Genomic DNA, 24,805 nt, shown 5'->3' on the forward strand with positions numbered 1-24,805 from the left:
CAATGGAAACAATCTCAGAGAAGACTTAAAAAAAACCCCAAACAAATAAACAAACAAACCAACCACTAAAAAAAACCCCACCAAAAAAACCCACCCAAACAAAAACAAAGGAAAGGTCAATAAATTCTCAAACTGAGAATCATCAATGTATTATGCTAAATATTAATGGTCTTCAAGGTCAATGTTTTCCCTGGCCTTTATGATAATAATTTGAGTTATACAAAACTAGATGCATGAAATGTACATAAACCCATAACACATTGAATCACATCAATAAAAAAGAAGGACATAGTAATTGTTTTAAATGGTTTCTGTTTCTAACATTGTTTATTCACTGCCCTCTGTGTGCCTGTTAAAATCAGGGAGCAGGTCATTCACCAGCAAAAGCAATTATAAAATGCAAATGACTGAGCATTTATTGTCAAGATTGGCTAGATAAAAAAGGTCTGCTTAATAACATGTTTCTAAGCAGATGACATAATTAGATGTTTGTATCATATACAATAGGACAGAATACAAGCCTTTAGGATTTTTTAGAAAGGCTGCAACTGAAAAATAGGTGAGCATTGTGACATAAATTCTATTAAAAAGTAACAATTAAATTTCCCTCTGAGAAATTAGAATGCACCATCTTGTGGTTACTCTGCAGGAATGCAGTCAGGACGGCTTCTGGTCTGCCACCTCCTCTTACCCCTTTCCACTGTGTCAACTGGAATTTCAAAATTCTGCCATAGACAAGGACAATACTTTGTCATTTCCAATCCTTATTTAGCTCAAAACACAACCCAGGTTACCACATTACTCAAATGTGGTTTTGGGGTAGACAGCAAATTCAGAACTATTGGCAATCATAGCAAAATCATGTTTAACTTCTAATAAGTTGAAGATCGAATACTACCATAATCTAAAATTAAAGCTGCATGAGTTTTGGAGCCAGCCAGGATCAGAAACTTCTATTCCTGTTATCCTTACATTATCAAAACCAAAATATGGTTTGTGCATTTTGCAAAAGGTGTTTGAAATTTTTGTGCACAATTTCTTTTGGGCAAAAGTCAACCAGTTAAGTTTGTTCCATCTTCAAAGACATAGTTAGTCTTATATACAGGTCACAGTTCAGCATTCAGAATTTCTTGTTCAATAGAATCTGCAGTTGTAAGTAACACTGTTTTGTATGTAACACACATGTATATTTGCAGCTACCAATGTTTGCTTGGGGTCCAGTCCTGCTAACTTCTCATTCATTGTACCTTGTGAGATAAACTATCCAGACTGGTATTTCTCAACTCAGTTGTACAGCTTAGCAGTGAATTATTTACCATGGAAAGTGCAATTGTTTTTGCCTTCCTTGAGAAATGTGCGTAAAATATAAACCAGTATCAATTTAGTTACTGTTTTTATAATAAATTATAAATAAATAACTCTTTCAGAGATGCTAATTTAGCTGATGTTTAGGTTATGATTTGATCATATAACTCCAGAAATATTTTGTTGGTGTTACTCTTTCAGTACACTTTAAGATTTAATCTAGTATTTTGCATTATAGGAAATCCATGACCAGATCTCCTGTAGTGAAACAAACAGTTAAGGTATGTTGACATGTGTCTCTTTTCACATTATTTGAAGTACTTAACAGGTCAAAATTAGCAAAATGTACGTCTCCTATTTTTTCACAAGCAGACCTAGTTCCGACCTGCTGATGGCTCAATGAGTTTTGAATGGCTATAAATGATAACAGAACTGAATCCATATATTGTTCTTTTCACATCCATCGGATTTGGATCTTCTAGACAATACTTAGTAAATTAGGACACTCATTTTTCAAACAAACTAGTCAAAGTGTCAGTGACTAACAGTCTAACATCCAGGGTTTTCTTTGCTTTTGAAAGCTGACAATAGAAGTGGAATTTCTTTGTGTCTGGAAAGTGTTGTAGTTGCGTGCATTCATCTGCTTTTCCAGAAACACTACAGCTAGTGTCACATGTTTCCTCTGGATTTTTGAGAACATCAGGACCATGGATGTACTGAAATACTTTGATTACAAGATGCAAGAGATTTTTAGCAAATAACACAGTGCTGTCTGCTGCTTTTTGAAGCTCAGTTCCTTTCAAGGTTTCACTCTTCTGGCTAGGTTCACCCAGCCAACGTCTCTGCTTAAGTGTGCACTCCAGCAGTGGGGTGACACCAAAAATGCTAAAAAACTATATCTAGTTTATACACTTTAAATCTGCATTGCCTCCCCAGTGGAAGTGCAGGTTTTGTATACATTACAAAGCAGACACACATGTTAATATGCCCACTTATGTCCCAGGATACTCCATATATTCAGCAGCTGAAGGATCTGATTTGTTTCCTTGGTTGTTAACATGACCTTTGATCTTCCCTATTTCCAAGCATTGACAGGCATTATACAAATGCCAGAAGGATACTCTGATTCTAAAAGGATGGAACTATAAATGTTACCAAAATTGTTGCCTCCCCTCTCCCCATGGGATAGCCAAGGCAGCATTACTTGCATGGTTTACTTATCCCAGCAGAGGTGACGTAGAAACTGGAGACAGCTATATCCCCTTTGGCTGCTGCTTGCTCCCTCTCCCAGGCAAAGGGGACCTGCTACATTAGGAGAGGATACAAGATGTTCACTGAGGTTCTGTGTGTGCTGGGAGAAGAGTGGATGAGGGGATGCTGGGGTAGGCCACGGGCAGCGATGCCTGCATCATCTTCCTGTTAATTTCATTCCACAAGTAAAGTTTTACTGCAATTTTACTGATTTTCTGACATCGGGGTATGTGGGTATAGTGGGGAGGGGAGGGAAGGTAAGAGACTGGCGACAAGAAAGAAAGAGAGGAGAGAAATCTGACTATCTGAAGCGCTTCAGATTCACTCCTAATGTTTTAAAGTATCTGAATAGTTGATGATAAAACCTTTCTGGTAGCAGTACTGTTAAAAGGTCTGATACTTTCAGTCATTGCTATGTCTATCCATCATTAACCAACAAAAATAAAAAAGAAGCAAATAAAAAAAACAACAGGAAAAAATCACAAAACCATAGGGCTTAGAGAAACATGTCCTTAATTAAGAGGTTTCTCTTTGCTTCCTCAGACAACTTCCAACATGCTGTTATTGGCACGTAAGAGACTCATTCACACCCTGAAAAATACTGAACTTATGTTACAAGATTATTAACAAAACATTTCTATTTTTCTATGTGATTCCTTGTTAAAAATCTAGAAAAGCTAAACCAAATTATATTGATTTCCATATGAAATCCATATCCATGTTAGGAATGGATAAAAATTATTGATACTTACATGGGTTAATTAAGTAACTGGTACCTTTGTCCTCAAATTCATTTCAGAAACATAACATTTCAGTAGTAAGTTAACAGAAAGGAATTAGCCTGTAGTATCATAAAGAAAAGGATCTAAATGGTTCTTTAACAATTTTATAAAATGTACCCATGTTCAAACTGTGTTTAGGACACTGTAACCTCACGCTGCCTTTGTGTGTATTAGAAAAAAACTTCTTTAACAATATGTTTATAACAGGACACTTGCATGTCAAAAGGTTGCCTCAAAAGAAGTAAAAACAAATTGTAAATTTTCTGAGTAATGATTCAAGTTACAAAAACTCACCAGTAGCATCTGGAAAAATATTAATATAAATATAGTCATTGGATTTACTTCTGATAGTATTAAATTAAATGTATAAATATAAATATAGAAATTGCCATAGGTCACAAGCTCCTTGAAAGGAGAAGAAAAAAAGAAAAAGACCTAGTAAGGTCCAACAGTTTCTCTCAATTTTTAAAATTCAGAATTTGTCATAGCAATAAAATACAGTTTAAGTTTACATTTAAACATGGACATACATATATATCTATAAAGATGCATTTATTTATTATGCAAAAATGATAATTCTAACTAAGAATTTCACAAGCTATCACTAGTGTTGGCACAATTACAATATTGTTGTTGTATAAATTGCAAGTACAGAACAAATTAACACTAGAATTTTCAAAACTGAGTCAGTTTGAAATTACAGGACATCATACCAGTAGTAAACCCACCAAAAAAAAGTGATGCAGACATAATCTTTTCCAGATGCTACCGGTACAACTTTGCAAGCATAAACTTCTGTAAAGAACATTTCTTTAGACACATTTTTAGATTTTGACTTTAAGCTACAGACAGTTTGTCTTATGAAAATCAGAATTATATGTAGAAGATTAATTTGTTTCCCATTACAGTTTCAGATTTCTTCTTCATCCATAAAATTAACTGCAGTGAACTTCCAGGAGTAAAAAGCTGTCTTTTTTCAGGCTTGAATAAGAGGAGAAATAGTCACTTGTCCTGAAATCTGGCTACAATTAAACACATTGAACACAAATTAAAAGCTGTAAATGTAAAACTTTGGGTACTTTGCTGTGATCCTTTGTTACACAAATACTATACTAAATCACACTGTAATAAACAATCAGTATGCATCACCTACATTTCACTACCAAATGCTTAAAGTATTATTTAAATAGACCATATATATAAAATAGGAAAAGACAATATTTACCTTTTCCAACTGGGCATTTTTTTTTGATTTATACAAAAACTCCCCCACTGCCACAAAGACAGACAGAACCAGTCCTGCTGCCAGCACGATGAAGATTCCTCCAATATTTTGAACTCCCAAAGCACTGGCCTCTTTACTTTCCTCCTCTGGGCAGCCGTTGCCTCTCCACCATTTCTCTTTCATCATGTGGAGCTTGCCTTCCTCTTGCAGCTGAAGAATTGCTATAGTGATCTTGTCTCTATATGGAGAACCTAAGGAGACAACAGGGTACATATATTGTGTGTGGTATGTTTTAAAGAAAGTTAGTTATTTCTCATAAGAATAAAATGTAATATAATGTCACAGGAAAAACTATATCCTCTACAACCACAGTATTTATCAAAAATACATTTGCATCTCACCAGTCACACTGGTCGCATAAATACAAACCACCACACACACACACATATAAATATATACACATAAAACCTGATCCAGCTGGTGATGTCTGTAAGCCAGGCAACCTGATGAAACAGGTGCTATCACACTTGGTCCCGTGGTCTCAAACTTCTTCAAGTCCAACTATTATATCAGCTAAATAATATTAATCTTACAATTTTCATCAGGCTTTTGATGATGCCACAGTAGATTTAATCTAATATACATATATCTGCAGGCTGTTGCTTCATAGCTTGTTACCCTAAAGCTAACCCAAGGTCTGATATGTAACACTTTATGCTATTACTTTATTACAAGAAGAAACAGCAATTTATGCTTCGAGACCAAGCCATAAAAGTCTCTATTTGACAGACTGTCAGGCACTTAAGATACCTTCCAAACATGCGCATCATTATTAACAGTATCAGGTAGCAATGCATTCAGAAAGATAAGGTTAAGTGTGTTTGGATAACAGGGATATAAGTTTTCATATTTTAATATATTTCTTCCTCATAATTCAGTATATTTAAATGACATGAAAATGTTGTAGCTTCTGAATATTTCAGTATTTCAAGGGGCAGTTCAAAGGGTAGTCTCATATCTTTTTATGTCATCTGCTCTCTTTTTCTTTATAGAGTGCATAAGGACTTTTCAATGAGTATTTTAAAATCTACATTAATTAATGAATAATGCCAATAGAGAAAACTATTTTGAATGTTAGAGCGTAAATCACATCAATTAGAAGTGCTATCTCTGTTAAGATTTGTGTAATGTTTAAGGAGAAAACAAAGACATAATTTTTCTTCTTTGAAAACAGGAAGAAAAGACTTCATTAAAGTGATTAAGAAGTCTCAGGGGAGGAAAAAAGAGTAAAGAAGAAGGCATGGCATCCCTTCTTTCATGTGATATGAATGCAATTCTGCAAAGAATCCCTCCTCTCTTTCTTTCTGTCATAATAATGTTACTTGCTAACTATAATTTTTACAGTGGTTCCTTTGACTGAGTAATAAAATGCATTTTCATTATCTTGATACCTCTAAAACAAAAATTCCTCAGCATCCTTTAGAGAGATGCTGCCTATTTGACTATTTCATGTTCTGTGATCAGCTGTGAAGGTGCTGAAGGAATGCATGAATAGGATATTTTATACTCTTTACACTCTTGGAAAACATATGATTTCTTTTAGAATGTCTTTATATTTATTCTTTATTTCTTCAATTTCTTCCTACATGTCTTGAGCTTATCATGAGAATAAAGCTGGGTTTATTCAAAGGGTTGCTGTGCCAGCATGGAAGTAAAATGTAGAAAAGACCATTAATTACAAAGCACTCTGGGCTTTTCCTTTATTACAGAATAAAACAGTGGGAAAACCTGGCCTCAAAGTATCTGTTTCAAGAACTCATGCTTTTGTCATCTATACTTAGAACAGAATGATGTTCTGTGCTCAGACTAAACTGTGTTTACACAGGACTATACAGGAAGCAGAAAGAAAGGAAAACAAACTCTTTTCTACTCTCTTGTGCATGCAGGGGGCAAAATTACACCCTGATCATGCTGAAACACTGTAAAACCCTATAGCTGACACATTTCTCAGTCAGACAGAAGAAGGAAAGTGATCAGTCCACAAGTGCCTGGGGAAGTGTAAGTGCACCCTATAATCTTTTGGGGGTATTTTCAGTGTTACACTACATATAAATACTTAACTACTTAAACAACATTAGACTCTCAGAAAAAAATCTTGGACCCAGTTTAAGCCATCTTCTGATCTGACAGGCTGCTTTCTAATTAGACACATTTCCATTCAGTTTCCACACTTCTGTTGGTCTAAATATAGGCAGTACCACCAACTATTCTTCTTGTATTGTTTATATATTCTAGGGACCAGATTTGTACACATACAGTTGTAGTCCATTTGAAGTACTTAAAAAATTAATCAACTGAGGAATTCATAGACAGAAACCATAAAGCATGAGCTACTCCTGTCTACAATTCAAGTTTATTGGGATTGCATTAGGAGCGTGCAGTTAATAGTGATTCAGTTCAACAGTATTTGTATCACTGTTGGTGATTTGCAGAATTTTGCACAAATAGTTATGGAGTGAACAGATTACAGGGCCTTTGGTGTTTCTGCTGCAGTATTTTTATTTCTTATACCTTATTATCTTATCTTAAAAGTGTAATCTCACAAGCAATCACACTAGTGTGGGATGACTAGCATTGCATACTGCTGCTTTTAAATTAAGAATTTAAAATTGTATAACCATGATAAAGCTATCATTCAGTGCTGTAGTTCTACTTCTGAATGACTTAAAATGTTTGAAATTAATTGATCCACATTTTGCAACAGATAATGAGTATATTTAATAATATATTTGGAAAAAAAAATCATTTTTAATGCTGTTTATATTGATTCAAGTAGTTACTGAGTGAACAAAAGAAGCATAGCAACAATATAATTTCCTAAGTTTTTATTTGCTCCTGATCTTTTCCTGATACAAGCTGGACTGCAAGTCCCAGCAATGAAAAATCTACCTAACAGCACCTGAAGTGGCTAAAAGTATCATGATATGATCTGTGGATAACAAAAGTAGCATACACACAGAAGAGAAAATAAATACAGAAGATGGACAAGGCACCCGGATTACACTTTGGATGTTAAGATTATTTTTTCTTGTAGAAATGAAAAATTTCAACAACTGAACGTAGAAGATTTTTGGCATTTTTGGGTAATTTTCCTTATCACTTATGTCACATGATTGAAAGACAAACTAAGCCCTTCCATGAGGTATTGGAAGAAGGCCATGTCCTGGTTTTTTAAATGTTTTTAAAATCAGAAGTATTTAATTTAAGAGAATTTACTGTTAGAGAGAAAAAAATAAAACAAACACCAAAACTTTTAGACTCCCAGACAACGTATATGAATGCATTCACAAAATAAATATGGCATGAATAAAATTAAAGCAGAAGTGGAAGAAAGGAAAAAAGAAGAAAAAAAGAGAGATTAAGATTCTGCCATGTGAAAAACAAGCCACTGAGAAAAAAAGAAAAAAATTCTTACCAGTCTGTGCATGGGGGGAAGACTGGAAAGGGACAGACACGGTGATATTTAAAACTCCATCCCAAAATCATGGGAAAGATGAGCTTATAATCTTCAACGGAGTACAGAGAAAGGGAAAAGTTTGGTGGCTTTGTACAGAAATTTCTCTCTTTTTTTTCTTTCTCTTTTCCTCTTCCCTACTGCTTTCACTTCTTTATCAGCTGACAAGCAAGCTATTCTCGTGACAAACTGTGACTGGAGGGCATACAGAATATAATCTATACATTATTTGCTGGTCCCACTCTAGCTGCTGTTTGCAGGAATTATAATTGCTGCCAGAAGAATTTTAAGACCTTCTGTTACAGGTTTATAGAGACCTTAGTGCCTTCCTATGAACAAACCCAATAAAGGATACAATAATTTACATTTGCAGTTACCTGCTTATGAAAATGTAAATAAAACCTAAAATTTGCATTAAATTCTATTGTCTATGAAGCACCTGTACAAAATTAGGATAACAAAGTCTCAGAAATATTGCAGAAGTTATACATATATATGGTTTCTGCCCCAAAGTCTGAGTATATAAAAAATTATGCACATCATATGTTTAATGATAAATTATGAACACATAAGCTTTTCCTATCAGGATGTCACTGCACACAGATTGGTATGTTGAAATCCTGCTTAAAATGTTTCCTACCTGATTATAATTTAGTAAAATCTCCTGCTTGGTTTCTCTTAATCTGTTTTATTCATTCTATCAAATACTACAGTAGTTGGAGCATATTGGGACCTGTAGAACTGAATTTGACCCTAGGTAAATAAAAAGGAATAGCAGCATTCTGCTAACTCCTTCATTAAGAAAATGTCAGATGAGGAACACTTTTGTTTTGTCATTTCAGGTGCATTTTACCAAAAGAAATCATTACAAATTGTCTGGTATTTTGAAAGCTGGTGCCCATGGTACATAGTTACATGGTACTTTTTATTTGCTAGATGGAAAAATCCATTCCGAATTCTCCTACACCAGTGATAGTGTCTTTTGTTCCTGTCCTTTTTCTTTTGTTATTAAAACCCCCCAATACTGTTCTACTTATCTTGCAACATTACTTCATAGTCTGCGTACTTGGCCTAAGGAAAAGAGAAAGCTAGTTAGGAATACACCATCATATTCAGAACCTAGGTACAAAACTTAGATAATCAAGAATTTCTTCTAGTACTTTAAGTATTTATTGGAAGGAGAAAGCCCCATTTAACAGGAAAGATACTCCTTTAATATCTAGGTGTTGAAGCTGTATGTGAATACATTGAACAAAGGAACCAATTCAAGTTCTAGTTTTATCAGTTGATAGGAAGCAGCAGGAAGATGGAGGAGTTTGGGGTTTTTTGGTTTTGAGGTTGGTTGTTGTTTTTTTCCAGCATGAGCCCATTTCCATTATGGTTACACCAGACTGATCTATCTGTCCTAAAGATAGCTTGGGTACATATACACAAGCTGCAGTCACAGTCGCACTCCAGTCTAGGCGTATCTGAAATCTCTTTACGAATGCTAGCTAATACCATTTATACTATAGGGGACTGGTGGAATCATTTAAGTCTTGGCATATTGACATTTCTCTGTACTTAGCCCCATAAAGAATCACAGACTAAATTTTCTGCCACCAAACTGATTGCATGTTGAGTTAAATCATATTTGAAAGTTTTGTTTGTTGTATTGTTCTGTTATCTCTGTCCATCAGTTACTATGATGAAGCTTTCCTCTTTTTTTTTTACGAGACAAAATTTAGGCCTTTGGAATAGACATTCTGGCCAGGGGATAACATGATACAGTATGTGGACTTCAGTTTCTCTTAAGTGTCTGCATACTGCAGTCATAGGCATGACTGAAAGAAGATGGAAGGAATTTCATTTACACATGATTATGGAGTAGATGATTAGACTATGAGGAACCATGGAAAAACTACTTCCTACAGCCTCATGCATCACAGGGCCTGAAACACCTTCCAGGAATCTGTAGCATAGTCAAAGACTGACAGCCACAGTTATGAGATGCCGTAGAAAAGGAATAAACAGCTCAGAGGCACTGGATATAGGAGAAGCACTTACTTTAGCACTATAGAAATGCTTTTATTTTAAAAGTCCAGCCACATCTGCTTCCTAACTCTGTTAACCCTCTCTAATTGGGATGGGAGGGAAGTGACAGAGAGAAGGATCAACATAGCTTAGTTAGTTCTTATCTGTGCATTCAAAAGTCTCCAAGCAACACATGAAGAAAAAAGGATTCTATCAGCTCCCAGTCCCTGTCTCAAAGTCAGTTCATTTTCACATAAGAAAAGATCACTGAGGACTCTTCCCAGGTCATGGAGTAATGCCATTGCCATAGTTGGGGATTAAAATTCTTAGGCAGTCGTAGGAAGGAAGCAACACCCCACAGTGAAGAGAAGAGCAATAAATCAAAAGAAAAGGTGACAGTTCCTGCAGACTTGACGCAGGAACAGTTCCTCCTTTATCCCAAAATATGGATCTCAGTTTAACTCCAAGTAGGTAAGCACAGTTCACCAATTCATTAAATAAATAAATAAACAAACAAACAAATAAAAAGCGCCACTGATGAAAAGATGTTCTCACCAGCAAAATTAGATACTTCCATAAGAAGTAGCAATTGGGCAGCTATTTTAAGAGTATAGAACCAACCTGAGATCATTGCATTACAGCAGGAGATGAATGTATATTTAAACGTAGCTTTCATAACAGGCTTTCTTTGTGATGTTAACTGAGTAACTTTTTCCTGTTTCCTAGCTCTGTGCCTCACAGCAAATTTGTTGGTTTATATTTATGAAATGATCAGATATTACAGCGTTCTCATCTCTAAAGTACTCTAAATTATTAATATGAATTAATATCAAAGTATTCCAGACACAGAATTTAAACACACTTCTCAAGTATACTGAAAACAACTGCTATATTAATAAACTCTGAGTGGTCATAGATCTTTTTTAATGTAGAAATCATAAATTAACAGGAAATTTATATAATTGTTATCCATCTCTTGGACTGTCAAAACCAAGATTTTCACACCACAAGAGATCGAGAACATTTATATACATTTCCTATTAATTTATTATTAATGCATTAATATATGAGATTCATTTAAAGATTAATAAAAGGTATACTTCTTGCTCCTCTACTAGCTGTTCTTTTACCTCTTTATGGACTTCTAGCTTATTGACTTTCAGACTTCTGGACATAAAGAAGCCTTTTTCAAAGTTATTTAAATACCCCACACGTTGTGGACAATATTGGGAATAAATAATAAAGTCACAAATCTAATATAAGGAATACTTGCAACTTTAATTTAGCTGTGTTGCATATACATTAGATTTCCCCTTCTCCTCTTTCTGACTAAATACATAACTTTCAATTTTACTGTTTTTTTCCAAAGGATGTATCAAGACAAAATATTTATCAGGATAGGTTAATGTTTCTGATGAAACAACATCAGTGTTTCCTGATTTTGATCATTAACCCCGATATTTCATGCTATGTTAAGATTATGATATAATAATATTAGACATATTGTAAATATTAAATTTACATATTTCATGCTATGTTAAGATTATTATATAGTAATATTAGACATATTGTAAATATTAAATATTCATTAAGTTGCAGTTACTACAATGGAAGGTCCTCAGTAGATGTTTACAGCAGTCTAAGCTACCCCACCTATAACTAAAACTGCAAACATTCAAAATAGAATACCAAACAAAGCTGTTCACTATTCCTTTTTACATACATACATATTTTCACTTTTGAGCTACATGTATGGCTTGGAAAAGACAAGTTGCTGGTAAGAGGCAGGAAACATTTTAAATCAGTATTCTATGTCAAACTAATCAAAACCCTTTCATGAGTGGTGTGTTCTCTTACTGTTTTCACTTCTTCCCTGTCATAACCATTCTCAACTCATGCTAATTTCTGGTATTTTCTTTATAGAATCATCATTAAAAAGTTCACAAAGATTTATAAAGCCAAAATGTAACCAAAAGAAATCATGTAGCTGAGATTTATTTCATATTAAATTGCTCATAATTGTCCACCTAAAGGTATGCAACATAACTGATATCAAAATTAGATGAATACATAGGAGATTTAGGATTACAATAGCCATTCATGAATTCTTGTGTTCATAAGCACTTATGGTTTTAGGACTGAGAAGGGAACATCCTTGAATATATTAATTTGTAACTAGCTTAAAACTTATCTATCCTCCACAGTGAGTAAATTACAAAAAAATTGCATGTATAATGGTTGCTTATAATTAATAATTTCAATAAGATACAATAACAGGTTTGATAGCTAACATACACCATTTTTATCTATTTATTTTTGCAGTAACAAGACAACTTGAACAGAATGAAGGCCTTTTTTAAACTATTTTAAACACTCAGATCATTATTACATTATCATATTAGACATAGGTATTCTATTCCATTTTTTCTTTTTTCTTTTTTTTTAGTGCAGTTTAGTTTTCTCAGCCCCTGTTCAAACTATCATTGTAAACAGCTCTAAAGCATGGCTTTTAGTTTAAATACTGAATCCAAACAAATAAAAGGTAGTAACATTTTTGTAGACTCCTCATGCATTGTAACATCATAGACAGTTTGAAAAGATCATAATCATAATACATTGTTATCTCTCTAACCCTGTTGAACTGTGCAGCTGCAGAACAGGAGATATCTTTGTTGAAACCTGTACTGAGAAAATCAGTGATATTATTTTAACATAGCTAGAAGTATTTCATATTTATACAATGCTTTTATTTATTTTTTTAAAATTCTTATTGCAAACCTGTATCACTCAAATATGAATGGTTTGCAATTACAGCCTCCTTTGTGGGAAATATTTGTTTAACACTACCCACCTTAATTAAGGAAGTCTAATGAAATGCTACATGAAGTTCTGCTATACATGAAGATTTCAGGCAGGCAGACAAGAGTATGTTGAAAGACAAGAAAAGTGTAAGTTCGTAATAAAAGAGTCCAGACCTGAAAACCCAGTTCATGCTTTTGCAGAACACCCTAACACCGTGCCAAGCTTTAAAGCAAATTCTGAAAACAATGAATGTCAGTGTTTTGCCATTAGCTGTTTCATCGTGGGTGACGTGTGAAGTGGCCTTGGGTACATCTAACTGCAATGACATCTTAAATCTGGGCAATCTGCATTTAAGTTATTAAAAACAAAAATAGAGACCTTTGAAGCTGTAGAATTCCTACGAAGTCTAACATTGTATTTATAGGTGATGATAAGAAATTTCAGCTGCTACTCTTCTATTAAGTGGTGCTCCATATTTTCAAATCCCTCTGATAAATAAGAGAAGCTGATGCCTTGAGGTGCAGATTTCTGTTCCCCAATTTGATTTACAAGGTTAAAGTGATTACAGAATCAAGGTAGTCCTCAGTTGGTCTTTGGGAGGAGGAGGCATCAGCTGTGTGCATCATATATACAGTGAGAATTCAAGAAGTTTGACTATTCGAGGGCTGCTTACAGACACTGGATTTCAGTGTTTCACTCACTGTGCCATTTGTCTATAAAGCACCATGGCAAAATCAAAGTCATGGTGCTAGTTTTTTCATTTATGCTAGCCAGCTTAGAAAATTCTGTCCTCAACAGTGGGGCTGGATGAAATAGCAAGAAATCAGGTTCATTAAGAGCTTTGAGTATTTGATTTTTTTTTTCCATTACAAGGGTATCATTTGGGTGCAGCAAATGAAACTAGGCAGGTTCAAACCAAAAGACAGCCAATAGCTTCTGTTTAACCCTTTTGGATGCAAATACAAGTCACTATTCAAAGAGAAGGATCTTGAAGTCTGAAGTACTATTGTCACAAAACCTTTGTATTTCAGTACGATGGAAGGTAGAACTTTGGAAGAGTCCTCTGAAGATGATCTAGTCCACCCCACCTGCTTATGCTACAGCATATTACTCAGGGCATGTTGCCCAGCTGGGTTCTGAATATCTCCAAGGATGGGACTCTAAATCTCTGGGCAACCTGTTGTAGTGTTTGACCACCCTTACTGTAAAGAAGTTTCTTTGTGTGTTTGTTTTTCTCCTCTCACATTTAAATGGAATTTATTTTATTTCAGTACATGCCCCGTGCCTCTTGCCTAGTTGCTGGATGCTAGTGAAAAGTGTCTGACTCTCTCTTCATTATTTTCCCTCTTCAGGTGCTTACATGCATTGCACAGATACCCCCTGATCTTTTTTCTTCAGGCTGAACAGTCCCAGCTTTGTCAGCCTCTTCTGCAACCTTCAGAAAGAATGTGGTCAATTTGCTTTGTTATTTCATGTCCCTCAGAAGAACCTTAAAGCATTGAAGTTAAACTACAGAACACTTGGTGGAGGGTGATACTTATTCAGTGAGCCTGAGTTGCTGGGAAATGAGATCCCACTTCTAACAGGCAGTGAAAAAGGAACACTGAGCCAGGGAATGCAAGGCAGACAAAATAAATAGCTGATGCTGCAGCTTTTTCAGATCAAGAATGCCGAAATTCAATAAAACACCATGTGCCAGGATGCAATGCGCTAGTTTGTTCTAACCAGGTGTGACATATCAGGACAGACATTTTACATTTGTAAATGTGTCTTTGACAATACAATACATACATATGGTCCTAGGCACTATAACACAAGCATTGAAGTCTTAATAATATCTTTGCTTCAGTTACTTCTGTTCCATAAATTCCTACCAGAAACCATTTCTCTAAGGCAAAGTATGCTCACAACACCTACCAGACATGAAGTGGTTTGGCATATCTTCACTGATACGAAAGCTCAGTCTCTTAGCATTCCTCTCAGACAGTGCTTCAATATGCTTATACTTCTGAGGTAACTATAAAAGCCACTTCTTTCATCAAATATGTTAGCTACACTTTCTTAAATTTCAGCAACAATAAATTAACTGCTCAAGCAGCTGAAATTCTCAAATTAGTTTCAATACATGGTTTGACCTGCATAAAAATAAATAATTTGCACCTATTTTTTGTGCATTATGCTCAACTAATGAAGACAAATGTATTAATTTATTTTAGTTACAGAGGAACTGAAGCTCAGCATTTTTATGCATGTATAAGTGATGAATATTACAGTTCAGATTATATGAAGGATTACAGATTTAGTGCAGGCAAGCAGAAGAAAAAAGCCTCCTGTGTTAGTACATGGTTTCCTATTTATTCCTATAGAAAGATCCGTTTATATGTCTCATCTCCAAGGACTGGTAAAAAAATGCTCATTTTAACATAATTTGTATGGTCTGAAGGTAATATGTAGCTTCAAGAGAACTAGGGTGTCCTAACAATAAAACCAAGCTATTTTAAAATACATTTTTATTATTTTTTTTTAGTGCTTTAGATTTTGAAAACTATAGACAGTGGACAATGTTTATACTTCTAGTACTGAAATTCAGAGCCCAAAAATTGCACTGTGTTCATTACACTTATTATCCAAATTTACCTGATTATGTATTATATACATAAACACATATGCATATTTTCTAAGTAAACAGAATGCTGGACTGTAAGATGGAATTTTTTCCCCAGAAACAGTACTTTATGACAGGTAATAGACAAGGACAGCTCAGATATCCTCAGTGTCCCCCACAATATAAACAGTACATACTTGCAGAGTCTAAAATGTCAACAATGATTAAATTGAAAACCAGTGTTGGCTGTTGGGTTTAGTACATTACAGAGGAAATCCAGGAATATATTTTCATTGATGCAAATTTTAAACTTGTGAACTCTTCAGCATTTTCAGATATGTAGGATTTGTTTTCAGTTATGTTAACCAAGTGTATTGATAACAAATTTGGGGACTAAATTAATACATCATTTACCTGTTATTCCTTTTAATTTCAGAACTACTTGCTTTTTGAAAGGTTCCCACATAATTCATACCTGTGGCTTTGTTGGTTTTACATAAATATATTTAAAAATATAGATGGGTAAAATTATAGACCTTTTGTTTACCAGTCAGTATCAGCCACAACTGAGTTAATGGAAAAGTAGAAGCAAAGCATCCTAGGCTGTGAGGCCTACGATGTTCTTTTTCTTTTTCTGGTATTTCTTCAAATAAGGCAACATGTGATTCTAATTTTAGAAAATTGTGCAATATTTAAAATAAATAATGGGAACAATAAAAAAGAAAACAAAATCCCAAAACAAAAAACTAAATCTGACTTGTTTCTCCTGGAAATGAATGTCTAAAATTATGTTCTGCATTGATCACTGACTGCCAAATGTACAAATTAATTGAAAGGAATGTGCCAGTCATGCTCAGTGCCAGTCATTGTACTCAATGTCATTGTTTTCCAGTCTTGCCTGAGATTTAAGGAGAGTTTTTAAAACACGGCTCTTCAAAACATGACCTTTTTATTTGGTGGATGTGTGAAAAGAGAATGATGTTAGAACACAGAAAGCAGCCCTAGGTACAGTAAGAGATTAAATTCAGAGAGTAAGGAATGTTGATAAACTCCAAACAGTTAATTTTTAAATAGATTAAAAAAAAAAAAAAAAAGAAGAGAAAAGAAAAAAACCCGGTATTTAATACAAGCCAGTATTTTCATTTATTGCAGCTCTCTTGCTAACATAATGTTCTTTGAATCTTAGCCTAGACTTACAGGAGAAAAGACAAGAAAAAGAAAAAAATGAAGCACCAATGTGAAAGGGGATGAAAATTGTACTGCTTCAGTTCTGCAATGTTTGAAATAGAATGAAAGTGAGGCATGGAAAAAGAAAGTTTTTTTTTTAAAATACTGAAAACATTTTCACATCTCCCCCCTACCCTGCAACTACTCGCTTCTGTTAGGTTACAACCTTTTGTTTCTGCCACTGAGAGATAGATTGCAGTTTTTTGTAGCTGTCACAAAACATGGGAGGCTCTCAGGATTGTCTTCAGATTCAGCCTAACAGCTGACTGGGCAGAAATTCCATTTCCTTTTCCACAACCAAGTTTGTCTCCTATCACTGCTTCCTTCATACTATGACTAGCACTCATCCAGCCTCATTAGCATCTATGCAGTTAAATGTAAAGTAAATTAATTTTATGAAAAAAGATGAACAGTGTCTACCAGCTTAGGTCATTAACCCTGCTCATATAGCTGTCAGTTTTTGCAAAATGCAGCAGCCCTATGCCAGTTTAAAATAACACGGAAAATTCAGCCTTACTTTCTCACTCAGGTAAGTTATCAATAGAAATGCTATGCTATGCCTGGGTTTTTTTGGTTTGGGTTTTTTGGTTGTTGAGTTTTGGTTGTTTGTTTTTGTTTTTTAAATAATTGACCTGGTTCCCAGACTCAGATAATAAATCTTCACTAGCCTTGTTGGTTCTAACAGATGTACATTAAAAATAGAGGAACAGACTGAAAATCTGTGTGTTCTTGTACACCTCTGCAGGAACAATAAGCAGCACCACAAAGAAATGAAGCATCAAGCATGACAAAGACTCTCATCAAACACTTCTTTAGGGAAAAAAGTCTGTCTTTTCCTGCAAACCTGTTCTCGTAAAGCAGTTGGAAGGGCAAGACAGAACTTTATCTTCCAGCCAAGAAGATGAAAACTCTATTAGAACTGAACATTGGCAAGAATTGAAATAACGTGATTGGTGTGACTACATTCCCTACACTAAAACATGTTTGGAATACTGAAGTAAGATGTAAGCAGTCAGTGATTAAAATAAAACATTCCAAACCAAGTCTTTTGAAGAATCTTGTAATCTTCACTAAGAATAAGAGCAAAAATAGAGAAAGATAAAAAAGACATAAAGTGAAAAAGAAAAAAGAAAAAGAATAAAGAAAAGGAAAAGAAGAAAAAGAAAATGAGAAAGAAAGAAAAACAGAAGAAGAAAAAAAAGAGAAGGAAAAAGAAAACAGAAAAGAAAAAATAAAAAAGACAAAGAACATGAAGAAGCAGAAATAGAAGAAGAAAAAAACCCCCACAACTTAATAAACAATGGCATCCAAGTACTAGAATACAGTACACTAGAATAGACTATTTCATTTGGAAGGTGTGGGAAAATTACTTGGGGTGGGGGGCAGGGGGGGTGTTGGAGAAAACTGGGACCTAATAGAACCATCGTATTACAGAAAGCTCTTTAGGGTAAAATACAGCTATTGCTTTCAGGATGGTTGGCATGCACAGAACCTACTTTATCACAGCTCCCTAAGCAACACAGCCTGCCATCTCAGCACATGCTGATTGGGGTAACAGAGGATGGAGTGGAGACCCCATGGCCAGGCTCCATAGTACTCCCCGCAGGAATGGGAAGCTGACAGTCTGATAAGCTACATAGCAGTTGTCACATGAAGGATATATAAGAAGATGTTTGCTGCTGATTCAACCACTGTGGCAAAATTACTTTCCTCAGATGAAATAATCTCATTGTCATACTAACACACACCTCCATCCTGAAGTCATCCACCTCCAAGGTACTAGCACACCTCACTGGTCACATGATACTAGTCAGTGACAAAAATATATATGTCTAGAGTCACTCAAGCTCCACCTAAATGCAAAGGAAATGGACAGGTACAGGGCTGAAATAAGTCCAAAGGAGGGAAATGGTTGTCTAAACTCCCAGATAACCACATCTTGATTTAGATTCACAAAGTTAGAACAAGCTGACCCACTCTCTAAAGTTGTCAAAATTGATGAATGAAAGGAAGGGATTCAGTCTTGGGAAGGATGGAAGCTAACAAAGAAGCATTCAAGCGAGGAAGTTCTAGCCAATGGAGATAAAGTGTCGCAACCCCCTATATATTGGAAGTAGGAAAAAGGTAATTGTAGTAGCAGGAGGTCACAACCTCTGACCCAAAGAGCCCTCCTGAAAGAGGGCAAAACCCTGCTTGGAGAGAATACGTAGTTAGTGAAGAACTTCAGTAGTGCTGTCTGAGGATGCTGACTAATTTGCATTGGAAGCAAGAAACTTAACCAGTCTTGTGTATGTTAATGATTATGCAATGTACTATGAAGTATAAAAAGTGGACAACTGAGGGGAGAAGTTAGGGAAGACTGCATCAGAACTTCTGGGATCAGTCAACGGGCTGAACCTGTGTTCTCCCCCGTAGGGATACCTACTGGGTAAGAAATTTATTCTACGGCTAAGTCATGCTAGCTATTACTAAGTGTATTATTTTAAGCTTACTTTGCAGTCAGTTTACTGGCAGTCTTTGAACTTTATTCTGTCACTAAATTGTATTTTGTAGAATAACAATCTTCAGCTGAAGTTCATTTTGTATAAGTCTCCAGAGATGTAAGTTGTTGTTATAGGGGATTTGGCTCGATGACGCTGTCAACGGGGGTCCCTGAATAAGTTGGTCGAATCACCCCCCGATACAGCAGGCTGTCAGAACGCAGGTAGCGGGCAGGCTGGTTGGATACAAGGGTCTTGTCTTTCTTGGGAAACTGACAGGCTGATCAAGTATAGAGAGCTCAAGGAAGCCCCCCTTCTTAACATGACAGAAGGGACCGACGACAATCATCTTGTCCAACTGCCTGACCAATTCAGGGCTGAATAAAAGTTAAAGCATGGTATTAAGGGCATCAACCACCTCCCTAGAGAACCTGTTTCAGTATTTCACCACCCTGTCAGTAAAGAAATGCTTCCTGATGACAAGTGTGAACCTCCTCTGACACAGCTTTGAGCCATTCCCACAGGTAGTGTCACTGGATACCAGGGAGAAGAGCTCAGCACCCCCCTCTCCACATCCCCTCCAGAGGCTGTAGAGAGCACTGAGGTCACTTTTCAGGCTCCTCTTCTCCAAACTAGGCCAAACTAGCCAAACCATCAGGCACTACTACTACAAGTGCTTCAGGCACTACTCACAGCACATTCCTTCCAGCTATTTAACCAGCTTTGTGGCCCTCCTCTGGGCCCATTCAAGTACCTTAACATTATTCTTAAATCATGGGGGCCAGAACTCATTATCATTGTGATACTCATCTGTATCATAATCCTACCCCCTTAAGAAGAATCTATAATTGCAGGATAGCTATACTATACATTTTCATTTAATCAGACCTTAAAGAATATCCTGCCCCTTACTTTGGTGGTGGCTATTAAGTCTAACTACAGACAACTGTACCTTTAGTTTTGAGGTTCATCTTTAAGTAATTTCTGGAAAACAGAAGGCTTTCTGTTCATACTTTAATCTCTGTTAAACTGGACTGCATTTTACTACAATTATAGGTAGCACCTAAAGCAGGAAAAAATTCTAGCGCCACTATGTTCTAAATATGTAGTAACACATTCATTTTCTTTACTAGAAAACATTCAGGACATTTGTTTAAATTACTAATTTGCATGTAGTTCATGTTCTAAGTGTAGAAACTGCTTAACAAAAAAATAAGTTAATTCAGACATGTAGCAGTAGAATTAGAGGCTTTGGTCCTTTAAAAGCTACACAAAACATAGGATGCAATATCCTACACATCTGTAGGATGATGAAGTGTTATTCTTACACTTACAAGGTGTTTACACCGATTTTATCTACTTTTTATTTCACAAGCAAACTCCAAAAGTAAACTACTTTTGATGATTACAAAACCAGGCTGCAAAACTCTGTCTGGAATGATAAATGCAGAAAAGGAGGAGGTTGAATGAAATCTAAGAGAAGATTTAAGACTATTTTGAGACTATCTTCATTATATCTTTTTCACTTTCTATTGCCTATTTAGGAAATAAAAGTATTTTTTCTGTATTTTTACTACATTAAGTTTTAATCTTTGAAATTACAAGCATCTATTAAAAGCTTTTGTTCTTAAGTAATTCATATACTCCACTGTGCCTTCATCTAAAATTGTCTATATTTGGAAACATGCACTTAATAAAAATGACAGATAATGAAATATTTTGTAAAATACTTGCATTAAGAACACAGGTCAGCTAAAAAATTTCAATATTATAAAATAAAAAAATTATTGTGTACATTTTTTCTAGATCACTCCCTGGAGACAGAATAGGTAATATAAATCAGCTGAACCTATAGTGTTATTAGATACAACAGAACAATTAAGTGTTATACATTTCCTGATTAAACTATTTGTTTAAATACTATTTGAATCCAGCAGCCTATCACTGGCATAGGAAGAACATGATTGCACTGAATTTTTTAATGGTTTAGGTAAATATAAATAACTCATGAAGTCATATTCCTAGAGAAGATATGAAAAAGCAGATCATAAATTTTTGCCTGAAACCGTTTTTTTCTGCAGTGAAATCTTTAATTTAAGTGAGTGGAGTGTGAAATACTCTTTCTAGATTCTATGTTTGATGAAATTATATGAATACTACTGTCTTCGAAATGTGCATACTCCAAACAACATTTTAATTACATGCTACACATCTGACTGAAATTCAGAAAAGAAAAAAAACCAAACAAACAAACAAAAAAAAACCCACAAAAGCCAACGCCACTCTTGGCTCTGATTTGCCAAAAATAGAAGATTTGAATGCCTAATTGAAAAAAAAAAAAAAAGTGCAAAAGTATATAAATAAGTTTCCACATGCAAGTGATTTGCTTATTACATTAGCTGGCCAAATAGACTTTTTGGAAGTCATAGGTGAGTGGGTAAAATTTTGAGAATCCTTAAGAATTCTAAGAGATAAAAATTTTTGTAAACAAAGACATTTAATTTGATATTTCATTATCTACAGAAAAGAGAACCTCACTAAAAATGACACATCTGAATCAACAGAACATGAGAAACTTGAAGTTTTGTTTCATCCTTTGAGCTTAAGAGAACATACTGATATCTGAGGTCTGCAGCCAATGCATTTCTGCTGGAAGGCTGTTTATTTTATTCATATACTTTCCTATCTGACATGAGACATATAACTTGTTTGTATCACAGCAGCTGCCAGCTTTCTATTGTGACTATATAAATATACAGTGTGTAGATATAGTTTATGTACTTACATGAATAAATTTTGATATCTGAATCTGGGTTACTATTGCATGTTGTTGCAGCTTTGTATAATGGGTAGTTCTGTAAGACTTAGTTTGGCAATGAAGTATCGGTAGCTTTATCCACTTGGTATGTTGATCCCAAAATACATTGTTTAATTTTATTCATATCCTGAGAATTGGATTTTATCCCCATGTACAGTGAAGAGTCTCTTTATATTTGGGGGAATGCACATCTCTTTTTTTAACAATTTTTTAGTTAACAGTTAAATATTTAAGATCTGAGCCTCAAACACTTTCCAGCATTTTTCAGGGCATCTCGATAGTTCCTCAGTATAGAAAGATTAAAGATACCAATAGTAATATGCTGTAGTAGAAAAAGTCATAGTTTGATCATAGCAAGGGAAAAGTCAACAACCTAGTAACTGTGAAGAGAGCCATGTAACAGATTCAACTCAGTATGTTTTGCAACTGAGATACTAAGAATACTAATAGCACAATTTATTTTCTTGTAATAACTGCACAGGAAGAAAGGATTAAAAATATGTACTCCACCTTTTTCTCAAACTGTTTTTTACCTCATCATTATCATATATTACAGGAACACCACTGCTATACAGCTAAAGACCCCTCTTAATCTAATTCTGTAACTTTCCACAGCTCAATAATCACAGAGAAACAGTAGAGAAATACCTAGCTCAAATTTCTTATATGCGCCATATCTCTCAAACGCCACTTTCTATTTTATGTTTAAGAGTTAGAAGAAATATATGCAAATTTGTAGGATTACTTCCACCTACCATTTTTCATTTTCAAAATGTCAAAGGCATTACTTTGCATGTATCTCCACACATGCAGTTTGTCTGGCATATGCCAGGATAGTCCTGAGTTGCCACAGAAGTGCAGATCATCTGAAAGCATGCTCAGCAGATCTGCTCATATGGAATGGAGATATATATATATACTTGTCAGCCACTTATACAATCCAGGTTCAACACAGAAGCAACTGGCAATTCAGTAGAAAATGTGCCCAAGCCAGATAGAAAGTAGTCTGCCGTCTACCATGCTGAAGAGAAAAAGGAGTTTGGAAAAGAAATAAGAACCTGAAACCACCCCAGAGTGATGAAGCATTAAGGCCTCAATACAGACTGCATAGAAGCTAAATATCTAACCTTTCATGTGGTTCACTTAACCTTAACTATGATATTAATAAATACTCATTATGGTAAATAATATTTGTCACATGATATTACTGTGTTTTACAGTATGTTGACCACAAGAAAGTCATATTAAATGTGTTTCGGTAGGGCATGAAATGTATACTCTGGATAGACTGTTTTTCCTTGAAAAAGTTACACTTATGTTTGATAAGAGGACCATAAGCATGTGGAAGTATCATAAACATTTAGGAATCCTTTGGAACAGTAAATTTATCCCAACTGAGATTTATTCAAGAACAAACCCAATTTTAAACACCTTTATCATACATGATGGAAAAATAAGACCTTTAAAACTACTGGAGGTAATAAGTAACACTTTAGAGGATCTGTCATTAAAAGTGGAAGTTATTCTGCATGCCCACAGAGTTTGCTCTCTCTTTCTCCCACCACCTTTTTCTATTCATTTCCTTTCCATGTTTTCAGTCTCCCGCTCTCCCCCTTCCCCCCACCCCTTCTTCTTCCCTCCTTCCCTCCCCTCCTTCCTCCCTTGCATATCAACATTGGATGACGTGTGTATGCCCAAAGAAAGCCAAATTCCAACCACTGAAAGAAACATATATGTATTTCAAATAGATAAATGTACATGACATGTATTCATATATTTATAATTAGAAATAAACTATACAGCATACTTCAAGCTTTATGCGTATTAACAAAAGTTTTCCTATATACCAGATTCATTGACGAAGAACACAGAACTGGTAACATACCTCCTCAAAGCACATGCTAGAATAAAGCCAACGCAAACCCCTGGTCTGTGGAGCTTCAAACTAGCAGGTACAAAACCAAATTTGCTCTAACAAAGCATTACACTCCTGGTTACAAAGCTACAAAGTTGCGAAGATGGAAAATCAAACAAAACAAACACAACCCCAGTTACAAATAGGGTCTCCCTTATCTGCTCCAAAGTACCAATCGTTGTCAAACATCTCATCCCAGGTCTTTTCTTCCCTTCTCTTTTAATTATAAATGATTTTTTTCTAGCCTAGTACCAGAGATGGCTGACTGATAATTGATTGAAGTGTATACAAAGCTGTTATCTTACTTTGTAAACATGTATCACGAGAATCATTCATTGCATGTATAACTTAGCAAATTCACTATCTCTGGTTTATTCTTCAGTGCTGTGGGTGTCATATGTGACATATTAAATAAAGCTAACAGCAAAGATATCACAGAAAATGCTGCTTCACACCTATTTGAAGCATCAGCGTATTTTGTTGATTTTAAAGGTGTACAGTGATCCTACTTTGTGCCAAAAGTACATTGTTTCCAATTTCCTTAATCATTTTAGCTATCTAAATTTTGTTTACTTCACTAATGCTTTTAGAAGGATTAAAATAAACACGTAAACTCAGATTTTGCTTCTTCAGTGTGCTTGGAACTAATTGATACCTATAGACTGCCTGACCTGCCAGGTTTTTTCTCCTCATGTTGTGCAACTTACTTTCTCCAAATTTAAAACTTCCACGTCGTGAGCAAAGAGCTTTTACTGTAGTACTCTAAGCTAGTACTGTACTTAGGTGGTTGTGTTTTCCAAGTTATTATCCTATCATAAACTACTCTGATAGCGTATTTTTCTATTAGGAAAGCTTTTAGTTCTTCAGC

General features: G+C 35.1%; 1 protein-coding gene across 1 annotated transcript in view; it reads right to left on the reverse strand.

The window, feature by feature from the left end:
• GRIK2 (glutamate ionotropic receptor kainate type subunit 2) overlaps positions 1 to 24,805 on the reverse strand; it is a 415,167-nt gene that overhangs the window by 11,677 nt on the left and 378,685 nt on the right. Inside the window, exon 16 of the mRNA XM_056344643.1 lies at positions 4,564 to 4,814. Within this exon, the coding sequence (XP_056200618.1) occupies positions 4,564 to 4,814 (251 nt within the window). The remainder of the gene's footprint in view (positions 1 to 4,563; positions 4,815 to 24,805) is intronic.

The sequence above is a fragment of the Falco biarmicus genome, chromosome 6 (assembly GCF_023638135.1).
Source record: "Falco biarmicus isolate bFalBia1 chromosome 6, bFalBia1.pri, whole genome shotgun sequence".
NCBI lineage: Eukaryota > Metazoa > Chordata > Aves > Falconiformes > Falconidae > Falco > Falco biarmicus.